The sequence below is a fragment of the Choristoneura fumiferana genome, chromosome 4 (assembly GCF_025370935.1).
Source record: "Choristoneura fumiferana chromosome 4, NRCan_CFum_1, whole genome shotgun sequence".
Classification (NCBI taxonomy): Eukaryota; Metazoa; Arthropoda; class Insecta; order Lepidoptera; family Tortricidae; genus Choristoneura; species Choristoneura fumiferana.
In genome coordinates, this window is record NC_133475.1 from 19648639 (window position 1) to 19666240 (window position 17602).

At 38.8% G+C, this 17602-nt stretch overlaps 1 protein-coding gene across 3 annotated transcripts in view; it reads left to right on the forward strand.

Annotated features, from left to right (window-relative positions):
• superdeath (Suppressor of ER stress-induced death) overlaps window positions 1-12846 on the forward strand; it is an 84098-nt gene extending 71252 nt beyond the window's left edge. For all 3 annotated transcript variants that reach the window (XM_074087203.1, XM_074087202.1, XM_074087204.1), the window contains exons 6-14: window positions 345-501; window positions 946-1205; window positions 2225-2423; window positions 3340-3620; window positions 6688-6887; window positions 7505-7672; window positions 9097-9240; window positions 9788-9866; window positions 11004-12846. In XM_074087203.1, the coding sequence (XP_073943304.1) occupies window positions 345-501; window positions 946-1205; window positions 2225-2423; window positions 3340-3620; window positions 6688-6887; window positions 7505-7672; window positions 9097-9240; window positions 9788-9866; window positions 11004-11159 (1644 nt within the window). In that variant the 3' untranslated portion in view covers window positions 11160-12846. The remainder of the gene's footprint in view (window positions 1-344; window positions 502-945; window positions 1206-2224; window positions 2424-3339; window positions 3621-6687; window positions 6888-7504; window positions 7673-9096; window positions 9241-9787; window positions 9867-11003) is intronic.
• The last annotated feature ends 4756 nt before the right edge of the window (window positions 12847-17602 follow it).

A 17602-nucleotide genomic window follows, 5' to 3' on the forward strand; every position in this document is an offset into this window, starting at 1 on the left:
CTTATATTTAAGTCAAACCTTGCAAGTCCAATTTCAAGAACTTTCTGTGGTCGAAATGATTGAAAGTGTAGATGCATATACATAAATATAGATTAGACAATAAGAAACACAGCCAGCAAAAAAAATCGTGTTAAAATTAATATTTTAGGTTTGGATACTATAAAAACGATAGAAAGTACAGGAGAACGAAATGACTGCGAGCTTCAAACTTGGATTCAACAATAAAAATCCTAAACCAATGAAATCAATATGTCTCAAGTAACTAAAATCACCAGATCTTGACAAAACAACTCAGATAACTATAAACATTCATATAGATGAAACGATGAATATTTTAATTATAGGTTGAAAAAACATGGAAGCTGATGGAAGTGTTTGTGCTGAACGAAGTGCAGAGCGTATTCAAGCTGGACGCACTGACCTCGTCACATCAGATATCGGTGGAGGTCGGGAACCCTGAAGAGATCGGTGCCATTTTTGATAAAATATCTTACGGGAAAGGTAAGAAAATAGCCGAGTACAATTTTGAATTTACAAAAGCAATGGTCGCCCTCAAATGTTCATGATTATGATATTTAGGTACTTTAGAATTTTCTTGTTTTCGGTTATAGACAATAATTATGACTTCAAAAGACTCATCTTAGTTATTGTCCTATTTTGACTGAAATTAGGGAAACCATGGACATTAACATTACATAATAAGTCAGTAACAGTCATTTTTTGTCTTTCGTGTTCGCTTTTAACTGAAAGCGGAACAAACTCCATACTAAGATGGACTCAGCTTAACTCCCAACGGTTATACTAGTTCAATGCAAACATTTCTATAAAATTTGATATTTGCGAATTAACATCTTTTGAGACGTATACCTAATTTCTATCCCAGACAATATAACAATAAATTAAAACCGGCCATACTCTGATAAGCTTATGAACTTGTTATTTCAGGATCAGCAATCCTTCGCATGATGAACCACTTCCTGACAGACGATGTCTTCAACGCCGGTATCACAGACTACCTCACGGCCAAGATGTATGGAGACGCGGAGCAGAGGGATCTCTGGAGCGCCCTTACTGCAGCAGCTAGGAGGAAAGACGCATTCGACGCTGATGTGGCCGTCGTCATGGACTCTTGGACGCTACAAACCGGGTTCCCTGTGCTGACCATCACGAGGGATTATAGTAGCGGAGCGGTTACTTTCAAACAGGTATTTTGAGACTTTTTTTATATATGATTTGGTTTAGTTTGAACGTAGGGGGCTAGCTGCATCTTATAGTTTTCCAGGATAAGATTAATACTGATACGAGCATAATTATCAAGTTCTTTACTTCTTTTTGGGGAAAAGTGTACAAATTGTAGATAGGGTATTATACGCTCGAAAAATATTCCCTCCTTCGGGGAGTCGAGTAAAAAACATCCACTGGCTGGACATAGGTGTTCCTTAAAGAATCCTTCGTCAATGAGCAATCTAGACACGCTGTAGCGTGTCAAGCCAAGTTCAAGCTAACAGAACTGGCGAGCAGCACCGTGTGTAATTCAAATTCACTTGAGTAGTTAAAAATATGAGATACGATCCAAAAGTCGGTCTCAAAGTCCGAAATACTCTGTTGCCGATAATATCGACAATATTATTTGCTGTACTAGGTGCCCAGCATATCGAAGGTCGCACGTGCGCTCATTTGTTTACTGTCTTTTAAGTACCTGCAAATAATAATACAACATGCTGGTTCTCATTATCCTTACTAAATTCCTGTAAGTAATTTGATAGCGATATGATTTAGACGATAAACTTAACTATACCAATAAAAATAACAACTTTATAATCTTTGATTTCCGTCTACATTGTTTATTGAAGTCTATAAAGTCTAGACTCTAAAACTGTGACGAGACTTCCCACAGGATTATTTTTTAAGACATCTGATACTGTGGATCAAATGGCTCATATTCTAACTACGAGTACATGAGGGAAAAGACAACAGTGAAGAGATATCTCTCCAGGCAGATGCTATGTCTGGGATTTGGAGAGAGGGAGATTTGGAAATTGCGTATAGGCATCTGAGTTGAGAAACTACGATGGTTTCTGCATTTGATGACTAGATGGCGCTACAGGTCACTACATCAACTCGTATCTGATCATAACTGTTTCAACCTCGAGTTGCGCCGGTGACTTTAAGCGTCGTAGTCACATTTTCAAACAACTATATTCTGATTTACCTAATTTTACAGGAACGCTTCGTTCTCATCAACAATAATGAGACCAAAGAGTCTCCAGTCTGGTGGATCCCGGTGTCCTATACCACTGCTTCGGAGAACGACTTCAACTCCACGAGACCCAAGCTCTGGCTGAGGGGAGAAAGGTCTAAAGTTGTCAGGAACATCTCCGTGGGAAAAGATGACTGGCTTATAGCGAATATTCAGCAAACAGGTAGGTACTTTATAGTGTTCTTCATCATCTGTATGAGTCTAATACGAGTACTACACACGTTCTTTAGAATGAGAGTGCTTCGGCTCTAGATACAGGGCGCCTCGGCGATGACTGTGCATTGCATGTATTGCTGGGTAACTGTTCCACGAAAAGCGTCTCGGCCGGACGATGAGAAGAGATCGCTCGCCGTGCCACCGCTCGCACATAGTCGTAATCAAACCGATAAACAAGCATTTTGATCTGAAGGATTACGTTGAATAAATAATAACCTTTGCACCTTTTATCATAAGTCAATGGAATATTCCATATCGGGATTAATTAGTGCAATAAGCTAAGCCAAATGACTCATAAGTAGATAAAGATGTTAGTCAAAAGGATTCAGGGTGTTGTTTAACAAACTGGTACGATCGTACTTTCTTGAAACTTTCAAAATCAACGTTAAGCCGATTTTAGACTTGCAAGAAAAATCGTGCAAGTTGCATTACATTGCGGCGTTCGATTGACCACTACACACTCGTTGGCTTTACGGCCTCACAATGTAATGCAACTTGCACGATTTTTCTTTCAAGTCTCATCTCGGCTTTACAGTGTGATTTTGAAGCAAATCTAGTAAACATTAGGGAATTTTTCAGGTTAAATGACTAAAGAAAATAGTTTCTTCACCAGCGACCTTCAGACAAATAATGTTCTGATTTTTGTATTTATTTGCTTTTTTCGTACAACAAAGCATTTTCAGATAAAAAGCGCAAATTATAAAACTGTCTCCAGAACACATTGGGGAATTTCGCCGTGGAAAAAAGCCTGGGGGTGATTATAGGGGTACGGCACGCGTCCCGGATTGGCGAATGTGTTCTAGTTACAGTATACAAATTTAAGATTAAGATCTTTAAGATCATAAAAAAATATTTTCTTTTAGGTTTCTACCGCATCAACTATGACCAACGGAACTGGCAAATGCTAATCAAGATTCTGAACGATCCTTCCCGCTTTGAAAAAATTCACCCTATCAACAGAGCGCAAATCGTCGACGATGCTATGAACCTGGCACTGTCCGGGAGACTGGACTACAAGACTGCTCTAGATATAATCAATTATCTGGCCCATGAGACGAGCTATGTCCCGTGGAAAGCAGGTCTTGTGGCGCTGGGATATATAGATACTATGCTGTCTAAAGGAGCGTATTACTTAGAATATAAGGTGAGCTTGAAGTCTTTGCATGCCAAAGACTAGGGTAGGCAGGGTAGGGTGGGTAGGGTAGGGGTTTTCTAGGGTAGGCAGCTGCTGCTATTAGTTTGTGCCTGCAGCAGCATGCCAGCCCACCGAAGCAGCCCCAGCTTGAAGTCATCTTAAGAGCGTTTTACCTGCTGAGCTGGCAACGTTGCATTTTTGTTAGTTTTTCTCGATTATTTTCTTTAGAAACCGTTAATAAACATTAATTCGTTTTTAAAGAATATAAAAGTATCACGAATAATTATTGAAGTAGTTCCTTCACGCTCAAATGAATGAAATTCGGTACGTAGAAAGCTGGACATTTGAGGCAACTCATAGTTTACTTTTTGTCCCAATGTTCCCGTAGGATTCGTGTTAAAGCAAAATTATAACTGCTAAGTCTAGACCAAATTTTGTATTTTGTCCTTCATTCAACTTGAAAAAAGGGCAGGATATCAGTATTGTGAATTCCCACGGGAATTTTGCAAAATCCTGAAATTTATATTTTTCTTTCAATAGTATTGTTCATACTTGTAATATGCTAGGTATTTATTGTTGTGCATAGATTTTTTTAATTTATTTCACTTAACAAAATAACTTCTACCTATTACTCACTTTTCCGGTTTTACATACTAGTTATATCTCACTGCGATAGTAAAATTTAGTTGCTACTTGATAAGGAAAGGTAATTTCCTACGGTTCGGATTATCTTTGAACGATAATTTGAATAATAAAAATTATCTTAGTAAAATTGATTGATAAATTAAATTTCGGGTGGCGATAACAGATGGCGCTAAGTGCTTCAAAAATACACTTTTGCCTTTTATACTTTGTTCGGTATGAGGCTAATGATACTAATCATAATTTTGCTAAAATTTTAAATGTAAATATTGTGAATGTTTGTGTGTTTATGCATACTCTTTTACGCTAAAACGACTATACTTTTTATTCAATGTTCCCACGGGATTAGGGGTGCTCTTCGTACACGATGTAATTTTTGGATATTTCATTAAGAATTTTGTTAAATCCCGGCATCTAAATCCCGGATAATTTTCACGCCCGCAATGACGATTTTCCACTTCGCTGTGAAAAAATTTCTATTTACAAATTTATTTAGGGGCTATTTCACCACCCATTGATTAATTTTATTTGACAGATAAAATAAATGTGACGCCGTCCGTCTATTCGAACAAAATAAACAGAGACGACATCACATTTATGCGTCAGATAAATTTAATCAATGGATGGAAACAGGGGTTTAAACTTAGATGAATGATTGGTCTCGCGCGCTCGCTCGACTAGATACCGCCGGCGTACTTGTCAAATGCGGCAACAAATAGTACGCCGAAATCGGCGTACCTGAGCCCGAGGCGAGTCAGTCGCGTTGCAAACTGTGTGTAATGTGCATGTCCCGAATTTTTGTTAAATTTTGGTCATAAACCGAAGTAAAATGCCAGTTTTCGCAGTGAAACTGTTTAAAAATAATACTACAAAAAATAAGAAGGACACTGGGATCACATACCATCAGTAAATATCGTATAATTTCGAAATTACAAAATAAAATAACATGAACCCTAAACGCCATTCTGTGTTGCCGCGTACACAAGAATCAAATTCCCCGTGGTTGAGATTTTAATAAATTGAATTTTATTGTTATCATCATTAAATGATGATAAATTTTAATAACTTATTTTATTTAAGTATCTAACGTAATTATTATATATAAATAACCTAGTTCTATATTATTTAATGTTTATCTTTGTGATATTATACAGTGAAGGTGTATAAATTGTTACCCGACACTATTTAATTAAGGGGTGAATGTGTCTTAAAATTAAAAATGTTTTTCGTCTTCCCAGTCAAAAGCCCGATCAGCTGATTTACTTAGGTATTACGGGAAACGAAAAAATTTTTTTTTCGTATTTCTACCCATTTTCCTGAAATGTTAACTTTTTACCCGACTGCCCGAAGGAGGGTTATGTTTTTCAAGCGTATGTATGTATACATGTACCTATGTATGTATATTTTGTAAAAAAATATTTTTATTTTAGTCTTAATTAACCTGTACATTATATTAGGTTTAACTATAGGTGCAACGTGTTAAGTACGCAAAACTTCTTAGTTGGTGACTCAGTCCATGAATTTTCAGTAATAATTTGTAAATATTGAATGTCCTTAAATATATATATTTTTTAATTAAAAGTGAGGCCTGATCATTGATATACCTACATCATACCTACCATTTTTTTTAAAGAAGAAACCTACGCCTAACCTATACACAAACATATTAATACATTCACTCTTAATTACTTCTTAATTTCTAAGTATTTCCCAAGATACATTTTGTAACCAGAATAATTTATTTTCCCAATAATTCGGGTAACAGTGTAGCAGCTGGCAACACAATTCGTCACGCACACTAGCATCCTTGCAAATTGTCTTACACCGTTCTTACGCACACTACAATATTGAGTTGCCGCATTCACGAACGTTTTGTTTTTAGTTAGCGCGGTATCTAGTCGAGCGAGCGCGCGAGACCAATCATTCATCTAAGGGTTTAAATATGTACTTTCCTCCATGTCCATAGTTGTGAGACAGCCTGTATGTTAGTGGCAGTGGCGAAGCTTCTGTAAGGTGGTTATGTATGGGGAACAAGGAATAAAATCATACTGACGTTACCATGGTAACAAGCTGGACTAAAAACTAGATTCATCATCATCATCATCCCAGCCTATATACGTCTCATTGCTGGGCACAGGCCTCCTCTCAGAACAAGAGGGCTTGGGCCATAGTTCCCACGCGGGCCCAGTGCAGATTGGGAACTTCACACGCACCATTGAATTGCTTCGCAGGTTTGTGCAGGTTTCATCACGATGTTTTCCTTCACCGCAAAGCTCGTGGTAAATTTCAAATGAAATTCCGCACATGAATTTTTGAAAAGCTCAGAAGTGCGAGCCGGGGTTTGAACCCACGACCCTCTGCTTGAGGGGCGATAGGTCAAACCACTAGGCCACCACGGCTAGAACTAGATTGACTCACTTACCTTTTTTCCCAGCGTTACGTCCTCCACCTACTGGACGGGGCAGTAAAAGACCTGGGTTGGGAGGTGGCAGCGAACGAGAGCGTGGTCCGGGCCCAGCACCGCGTGGACCTGCTGACCACCGCGTGCCACCTGGAGCACGGCGAGTGCCTGGAACAAGCCGTCAGGATGTACACCAACTGGATGCTTACGCCGAACGCTGATGCTTCTAACGAGTGAGTTTGTTGATCTTTATTTGTTTACCTGTGGATGTGCAAGCGCAAGCCATAGATACAGCCAGCAGTTGAATTGAAAATCCGGGATTTTATAAAATTCCCGTAATAATGAAGGAATACGACGAACATTTCTGATTTCTGATTTCTGAATAATTTGATGCCGCCTCCGTTTGTTCAGACAAAACAAACAGCTTAGAGATAGGATTATAATTATCTATCGATCTATCTAATACCTTTAAACGAGTAATTTGTATATTGTATGTATTATGTAGTCAGAATCTCGGAAACGGCTCCGACGATTTCAATTAAATTTGGTATGTAGGGGTTTTCTGGGATGAAAAATGGATCTGGCTTGGTATTATCTCTGCGAAAATGCTTGGTACCGCGTTTTAGCGGAGCGGAGCTCGGTCGCCCAGGTACTAATATATATATGTGACATAAAATTAGCCAATGAGAGGTGTGCCCTTAGTCTGGAACACTTTGGATTACTTATTATATTAAATAATATTGTAACGGATAACTCACGTAATAAATCGAGTTTAGCTCTACATGTTTCGGGCTATTTCGTAGCCCTTCTTCTTCTTTGGATTATTAATGAATGTATTATTGTTCGGCAGTATCCACGCGGATATTCGCAGCACGGTGTACTGCGTGGGCGTGCAGGCGGGGGGTGCGCGGGAGTGGAACTTTGCGTGGGACCGCTTCCGCGCCGCCAGCTCGCCGTCCGAGCGGGAGCTGCTGCTCTCTGTCCTGGGGTGCACAAGGGCGCCGTACCTGCTGTACAGGTATCATTTAGACCAGCGTTTCTTAAGGGTCGCGACCTAAATTTTGGTCACGGCACGGGTGGCCTGCTGTACAGGTATCAGACCAGCGTTTCTTAAGGGTCGCGACCTAAATTTTGGTCACGGCACGGGTGGCCTGCTGTACAGGTATCAGACCAGCGTTTCTTAAGGGTCGCGACCTAAATTTTGGTCACGGCACGGGTGGCCTGCTGTACAGGTATCAGACCAGCGTTTCTTAAGGGTCGCGACCTAAATTTTGGTCACGGCACGGGTGGCCTGCTGTACAGGTATCAGACCAGCGTTTCTTAAGGGTCGCGACCTAAATTTGGGTCACGGCACGGGTGGTATTGGAATGGGTCGCGGAGATACTGTAATTAAAGCTATAATAATATTTTTTTAATTTATAATGACTAACGTCATTTAAGCGATATTTTTGGTCGCGGTCTTCAAGTATATTTATATTTTGGGTCTCTGGCCAAAAGGTTACAAACTGCTGATTTAGACCTATTCATCTGTTACAGACTAACTACCAATACCAACCATATTTATCAATCCCAGCAAAAATATAAAACTAACATGTAGCTAGCGTGTTTAGAACGAATGTGACATCTAAAATTATTGCAAAATTTGGTTAATTTAACCTAATAAAGGCAATTAAAACAAGTGAAAAAAGTTTAGTACCTAACATTCCATCTATTATCTATAGAGTGGAGGACCCTACAATAGAGAAATCTCTCTTCAGGCAGACGTCTCAGATTTCTTTAGAAAAATGATTAAATATTACGCCGTGTTTATTAAATTAATCTAGAGATAGAACAGAGGTAGTCAATCTTTGTCCCCTCAGTAAATCATTGGCCCACGGGACAGTATTGCTCTTCTCCCTAAACGGATCCAGCAGAACAGCTCTTGTATATGTCGGCGGCCGATCGTAAAATCCGCCCGATCACGAAATTCCTAGCCGTATCGTGAAATGCCGCCATTTCATGAATTGGCTAAGGGACATCCGCCATATCGTTCAAAACTCACCGTTTAACGATTTGCCAAGTGACGTTTAAGCAGATCATGAAATTCCTAGGCTTATCATGAAACGTCGCCATATCGGTTCTGGCACTTCGCCGGCCGCTGCCGCGGCACGCTCGCTTCGCTCGCTCGGCTCGTGCGTCGTAATCACAATTAATTAATTAACCTAACCACTCCTCGCTTCGCTCGTTGACCTAAATTTTTCTTCTTTTCGGCATATCACGATGTGCCCGGTATCTATACAGCTAAGAAAGCTAAGAATATCGACGAATGCGTTGCTCTAATCGATCTACAACAAAATACTTACCTCTAACGTCCATGTTTTCTCACATTGTGCACAGAATCCGTTTGATTCACATACAAAGAATGGAGCACACGAGAAGCTTACCCAACATCCCTTTTTGCAGATACCTGGAGCTGTCGCTGCGAGACGACAGCGGCATTCGTAAGCAAGACACGCTTCGGGTGTTCTCGGCGGTCGCTGTGTCAGCCATCGGGCAACCTATCGCCTTCAACTTCTTGCGGGCCAACTGGCAACGGCTGAAGGATTTGTAAGTTTTTTGGAACTGATCTATCTCACTTGGTGGTGAGTTCTGATGAGGCTGAAGATGTACGGTCGGTTCCCTAACTTATGTATCAAATTTTAAATAATTTATTGAATCAGGCGTTACTTTGCGGAAGTCCATATCAATGAACTAAAATAATTTCCTTGCTCACCCGCGACCTTACGATAGCTAAGCTTATGCAAAATATGCGTGTTCATGCAGTTCCTCCACCTCCATACTGTAAGATCACACACAAATCACACAAACCCATCACACTACACTGACGCGTTTCGAACTCAACCAGAGCTCATCTTCAGAGTGACACAACCGTACACCATGCTACCAGTTGTTTGTACCTCAAAGAGATTTCGGTAATTGGTCACTTTTACCGTCAGTGTGGGTTCCGGAATAACCTAACTTAACCAACAAAAATTGGAAAACCCCCGATTTTGTCACTCCAAAGTGCAATATCTCAAAAACAAGGTGGCAGTGAATGCTTTAAAGAGTATGATGCTAAGTCATGTGTCATTAAAGTGGTATCTTTGTTTTCCAGTGTCGGATCTGCATCAACTCTCGCCTCCATTGTCAAAGTAGTTACGAGAAGACTCAATCAGCCACACGAATATGAAGAGGTGAATTAATTGAAATAGTTATTATTCGCATAAAACATATTCTTATGTGTTGTACACACGTAATTGTAGTAGAAGAGAAGTAAGGTACTGCACATTACTGCAGAGTCCGCGAAATAGGGGATTGCTGGCCGAGTAACGAGGCCATCTAGGGATACGAGGCCAACAATCCCTTTTCGCGGACGAGGCCTGTATAGTGCTTTTGTCAAATAAATCCAAGGAAATAATACCATGTCACTTGATGATGAACTCATATCGCAAACAATAACACTTATTTGAATAAAAAACTACAATTCGTTTTAGCAATAAACCGTATAAGTATTTGTTTTTTTATATTACCGCTAAAATACAGCTATTTTTTGTAAGCTGTTCGGTTTAATGTTTTTGCCACCAAATCTTGTGATGATTTAAAAAAAAGAGGATACCTTATGAATTGGTTATTTTAATAAATTATTAACAATAACTGTCAATCCTTGTTTATTATCGAATACCTGATTTATTCGAATTAAATAATCTAGTCAAATAAGAGATTAAAAAGTAAATACACATTCACGAACTAGGTACGTTTTTTTTAATTAGCAGTATTATACATAGATAGTCAATAAAAGAAATAAAACCCACTGAAATAGAACACAATCTCTTTGCTGGCCTTGGCCGGCAATGTTGTATGAAATTCCATTACTACGAGTATCCTTTAATTTGAAATTAGAACGAATCTTTAATAAGATATACAATGACGTACTTGGCGTTCTATGATCACGAAGATAAGGACGACATTTCCTTGGATGTATGAGAAAAAGGTCGAGCTCGCGCACGAAGGGTTCCGTACCATTATCTATACAACATTAGACATTAGCAAAATAACGGCAAAAAATCAAGTTTGCTGTTTGGGAGCCCCCCTTAAATATTTTTTTATATTATTAATTTTTTTATTTTTAAAGTGGGCCCCTACAGCCGACTTTGACGGGCTTCATCTTCATTTTACTGTATAATAACTGATGGGTCATGGACCATAAAGAACTTACTCATAAAACTACCCAATAACTTAAAGTTCATCTGAAAGAACACTATTCCATTAAGTAGCAACCACTTCGCTTACGTAAAGGATACATTAAACAAAGGTTTTTTTTCCTTTCGCAGCTGAAAAGATTCGTAGCAGAATACTGCCCAGAACTTGGTCGTCCAGTTCAGCAAGTCTTGGAACGAACAGAAGCCAACGTCCAATGGATGGAGAGGAACTATCAGCCGATCGTAGATTGGCTGCTAACCATGGACAAGAGCAGTTTTAAAGCGTGATTGGTCCATTCAAAAACGCAGCGCGTTGTATAGATGTTCAATTGTTCATAAATTTTAACACCAAGACTAATGCATGATGATGAGTAATCAGTTTGATATTGCTGATTGGAAGAGCTAAACACGGCGAAGCATCACATCAGTAAGGTTAAATAGATAAGACATCATCAACATCATCATTTATTGAATCAGGCGTTACTTTGCGGAGGTCCATATCAATGAACTAAAAGAATTTCCTCTAATCTTTTAGTTCATCAACATCATCATCGTGTCAGCCGAAAGACGTCCACTGCTGGACATAGGCCTCCCCGAAGGCTCTCCACCCAGACCGGTCTTGTGCTTTCCGCATCGCGATCCCGCGATCTTAACCGTCGTCACTCCATCTAAAATAGATAATATCACAGCCTAAAATAGAGTAAACTATAACGAACAGGATCTTTAGAACACGAGCTTTTTATTACTTGTCGCTTAGTTCATTCTTCCTTCAGTTATAAAAGGGTGCATGCATAATGAATAAAAGCTGTTTATTTCTGCCCTTGCGTGTTTATTTGTAATTAATAATTTACTTAGGTTTTAAATTTAAAGCATAGATTTGATCAAATCTTTCCGCATTATCTTTATTTCAGTAACGTTTTTCTTCGGTCATCGAATTCAGTTGTCTTCATGTATAAGTACAGCTTCAACTCTTTTCCTCTACTTATCGGTATTAAATATATTTTACCTACCATTTACAAAGCTATGTCTTTGTTCATCAATTCGGATTGGAGACCACCTGTAACCTGTCACAATGAGTTATCATAAGATCTGTCTCAGAAGTTCCTTTCGTCATGGGTTCTTTGAACCAAGCTTGTCCACGCATAATTTGATCCGTCTGATTGAGGGCCTAGGTGCACTGTGTAGGCGCACGCCTGTCGGTGCGGGTCACAGATATAGATTACACTAGATTACGCAAATGCATCTACTTCGCGCGTCCGTCTGGGTTGGCCCCATACAATGACTGACCGCTAACTGACTAATCATGACTAGTGACTGACTCGAACCCCACGGCGCGGGCGGGCGGCGCATTTGAATCGATTTTGCGCGGCCATCGGGGGATTCACATCGCTAATTCGCTCTTGAGACGTCACAGTAGATAAAAAAGTGACACGGTTGGTTTTCATACAGATAGAGGTGTTTGCGTTATCTAGTGTAATCTATATCTGTGGTGCGGGTACAGTTAGCGCTGCTCATAATATTTTTTAATAGACGTCCACCCGCTCCGTGCAAACCGCGTCAAAGTCAAAGTCAAAGTCAAAATATCTTTATTCAATTTAGGCTATAACAAGCACTTATGAATGTCAAAAAAAAACTACCACCGGTTCGGAAAAACCTCTGTTGAGAAGAATCAGGTAGCGTAGCCCCTGGAGACACCCTACGTTATTAGCTAGGTGTCAATGCCCCCACCATAGAGACACCTGATCTATTATGATGTCAACGAGCAAACGGATAAAGTTATTTTTGTCAGTCGAGCTGAATCTCTGGACGAGGTTCTTTTAGAGAGCTATACAGCCTTTTAGTAAACAGAAAGGTCCTGCCGGCTTCCGATCGATGAAAAACGTGTCGTAGGTCACAGAAATAGTACGAATGTAAATAAGTGTTTGTTTTGATTAATTATAAATTAAAGTTCACGCACTATTTTAGTAATATTGTACTAGTCAAGATACATTAATTGGTTTAGAATCTTACGATACCAAAGTTAATTGTAATCAATCAATTTAGAATTGTAATGGACCAATAAAACGTTTACTTACGATGTAGAAAGCATGATAAAGATAAAAATTACAATGTCGTATGAGGGCAAGACCCTACCTAGCTGTTTGCTCCTAATGTTATGATTAAGAATTCAGTTTTGAAGTTGTCATTTCTTAACGACAGTGTTATTTTGTTGTTCATAATGACAGTTTCAAAGTTTATTGTTAAGTAACGTAATTATTAATTAAATTAATGTAATAAAAAAAATGTGTTAGTTCCATATACGCTACAATTGTGTGAAGTCATTGTTCATTAATCACAGTGAAAAAAAAAACATTATGACAAAAAAATACCGCAAGTTTTCCTTGTGTACCTACTATATTTTTGTTAAATATAATGACCCGGATAACTCACGTCTTAAATCGAGTTTAGCTCGACATGTTTCGGGCTAATCCGTAGCCCTTCGTCTTCGTCAGAGCGGCGGCGCGCAGTGCGCGTGTTACAGCAGCTGCTGAGTCGCGTTGCTCCGAAGACGAAGGGCTACGGATTAGCCCAAAACATGTCGAGCTAAACTCGATTTAAGACGTGACTTATCCGGGTCATTATATTTAATATGAGTGAGTCTCACGGTAGTTTTATATTTTTGTTGATTGTAATCGGGTTTTGCATTCAATTTCACCACCCGTACAAAATTTTCAGCCAGTCCGATCAAGTAAAATGAGTGAAATTCGCTTAATGCATCCACTGCCACCTGACTTCCACAGGTGCCACCGACGCACATGTGCGTTCAAAATGTATGAATAATTATGACGGCGGCACTTGGCGAAGTTCCAAAAACACATATGTGCGTCGGTGGCAGTGAATGCGTTAAACCATAACGTAACGATCATTGATGTAAGCGTTGCTTTGCAGAGGTTTATATCTTAATAGTTATATAGTTTATACCTCTGAAAAGCAAAACATTGAATCAATCAATTGGGTCCATGTCTAACATTTACTATACTTACTAACAGGTGAAGCTATAACCTAACGAACAAATTCAAATTCAAATTCAAATCATTTATTCAGTAAATAGGCCGCAATGGGCACTTTTACACGTCATTTTTTAAACTACCAGCGCTTTCGGAAAGACCGGAAGACAAAAAGTTGGAAAGCCCCCGACATTGTCACTTCAAAGTTCAATATCTCAAAAACGGCGGAACCGATTTTGATAAAACATATCTAAGAACCATCGCTACAAAACCTGATGCTTTCAAACGTTTTTTTCTTTCTTTCAAATAAAAAAACTGCATTCAAATCGGTTCACCCGTTCAAGAGCTACGGTGCCACAGACAGACAGACAGACATATATTTATAACACCCCTCTTTTAGCGTCGGGGGTTGAAAAAGGAAGCATGACAGTAAAAAACTTATCGACATCATATAAACACACTTCACTGAAGAGCGTTTTGTGTTCAATGAAATTTGAAATGATAACACCAAGTTAGTTAGGTTAATTATAAAGTTACAAAAATAAATTAAAGAATAGTTAAATTACAAAGTAATATCATCAGTCTAATAGCAGTTCATAATGATTTTTGTCTTAAATTTGGACTTTTTAAACTTGATGTAGGTTATGGGCCCTGCCCTTAATTGTTCACTATGTAAAAACCAAAAATATTTTTGGTCCTAAAGTATCTATTGATTTTGATGTTAAAGCCGAGTTTAGGCGCTCGATTGACCACTACAAATTCGTTGGCTTTATGGCCTCACAATGTAATGCAACTTGCACGATTTTACTTGCAAGTCTAAACTCGGCTTTAGAAATCGTGTACTTTCTTATACACACGATTCGCCATAATAATATATTGTGTATGGCAATGGTAAGCTGTGACGTCACTTAGTTGCTAATTCAATTTATTAGGTAACTTTTTGTTCCTAAGCTAGAAAACAAAATGTCCAGTTAACACAACTAAATTTACATAATAAAGTAAATAAATCTGGTTTATACGGAAGAATAAAGAGTATATATTTTTTGGAATTCCATCTTGAAATTATTGTTTAACTGTATCAAATACCCTTATTATTTCAACAAAATTTTAATCAATTGATTACATGTCACATAGAACAACTTAATTAACTAATATATCACTACTTTCATTAAACGTATTTAAATAAAATTCATACTTTAGCTAGTATTTTTAACTTAATTCTATTTTTTAAGACAATTCAATTCAATATTTATTTTTAGATCATTATGTAAATAATATAAGAAATGTAAATTGATGTAACAATCTACATAATTTCCTATTGCATATTTATATGAATTAGTCGAAATATACGTTTTAAGTTTATAATTATGGCTTTTATTTCATGACATAAATAATAATAGTTGTTTTGAAAAACCGTATCAAATTTCAAGTCGGTGCCAAACCGTTCTAAAAATATTCCGTCCTGCAGAAACGATCCTGGCTAGACTAATAGGATGACCATTTGATAATTTCAGAAAACTGTAAGGTTTCATTGGGAAAAAAAATGACAAACGCTGATTGGGACAAAAATTCGGTGTGACTAGCGAAGAATATGCGAACTTTGGCGCTCCCAGTACTCACTCCACTCACTCACTCGCTCCCAATAATCACTGAATACATTTTTTTTCCTTTTTTTGACCTAGGCTGAAAAAGGGCCAGAGCGGAAAACGCGACATGCATTGAAATGATGGGTTGAGTAATTCGGTATTAATACTAGATAGAAATTTTACTTCGCATGATGACTATGATGACAATTGATGACGGCAAGTATCATCACGAATCAGTCACCAGAGAGAAGATACTGTGACTAATAATTTCAGCGATTATAATGTGATAAGTTGTGGAACATTCATTAAAGTCCGGTTTAATTTCCTAGCCTACGTGATATTTACTTCCTTCTTAGTTTGATATCTTTGTGTCTCGATCAAAAATCTTTAATCTAGCTTTTTTTTATATTTAACTGGATGGCAAACGAGCAAGTGGGTCTCCTGATGGTAAGAGATCACCACCGCCCATAAACATCTGCAATACCCCTGGTAATTGCCAACCTAGTGGATACCTCAAGTGCCAGTAATTTCACCGGCTGTCTTACTCTTCACGCCGAAACACAACAGTGCAAGCACTGCTGCTTCACGGCAGGATTAGCGAGCAAGATAGCAATCCGGGCGGACCTTGCACAAGGTCCTACCACCTGCGGTCTTAGCTGGACCAATACAAGAAACAATCACAAGTTTATGAGTAATTTGAGAATACTTTGTACTAAATAGATTTGTGTGTTTTCGTCCAAATTACCACAGTGTTTGAAGTCAAAAGTCTGACCAGTGTGTGTTGCCAGTGATGACATAATGATCTGAGACGTGGGCGCTAACAATGAGCTTCAAGAGGAAGCTCAAAGTCACTCACAGGGCTATGGAGAGGGCTATGCTCGGGGTTTCTCCGCGGGATAAAATTAGAAATGATGATATCCGTAGTAGAACTAAGGTTACCGACATACCCCGAAGAATTGAGAAACTGAAGTGGCAGTGGGCGGGGCACAATGCTCGCAGGACTGATGGCCGATGAGATCAGAAGGTTCTCGAATGGCGTCCGCGGACCGGGAGACGAGCTGTCTATAGGCCTCAAACAAGATGGAGAGACGACCTGGTTAAGATCGCGGGATCGCGTTCGATGCGGAAAGCACAAGACCGGTTTGAGTGGAGAGCCTTGGGGGACGCCTATGTCCAGCAGTGGATTTGTTTAAGTTTAGATGTTGTTGCCAGAGCTTTGGAGTAATTAGATGGGGGGACTTGTTTTATGCTTGCAAAGTATAATAATATGTCGAAAATACAAACTGAGACATGGATGCACATAGATGCATGGGACATAGATGTCGCTAGTGCTGCTGCATAAGTAGCGTAGTAGAAATAAGCAACCTGAGATATGTATGCATAGGAAAAATTCGTGTCTAGATTCCTGTCCAGCGGTGGTGTAGGGGTTATAGCACGCAGCACGGATTGCTGAGGACCTGGGTTCGATTCCCAGCGCTGGTCTCTTTTTCTGGTTTTTCTGTGCATCCATGTCTCAGTTTGTATTTTCGACATGGTTTCACGGGATACCCGTAAAAGTATAAATTTGGAGTTGAAATAAAAAAATACAAAAACACTAAAAAAAAAACCCAATCATATAATAATATGGTACAGTAGCTGCCAGAGATAGAGCCTTTTTACATCAATCAAAATAAAATTGATACTCATGCATTAACGTCACAGAAACAATCCTAACTAATTTGTTGCTTTGATACACTTTTACGCTTAAACCACTCAACCGATTTAAATAAAAAAATTATGACAGTTTAACTTGAGATTTTTATTCCGGAAAATGGTACAGTTCCCGTGGGATAACCACAAGCGAAAGCTTCGCCGGCAAAGTCATGGGCAGCATGTAATAAGATTAATAGAAAACGCACATAATACGAGTACAAAATCAGATATAGAATTGATCGGTTGTGGAGCTTTGGAGTAATCATATTGCCGTAGTTCATCTATATGGTACTAGATGGCGCCACATGTAGCAAAAGAGTATCAGTAATGCTTCATTATTTTTTTTGTAAAGGAATTTTTCTTATCGTGTTATCCGTATTCAGATCCGTTTTCAAATACATAATTTGAAAATTAATACGAATAGATTGCTATCGGAAATAACTATTGATTTTAATCATAATGCAAG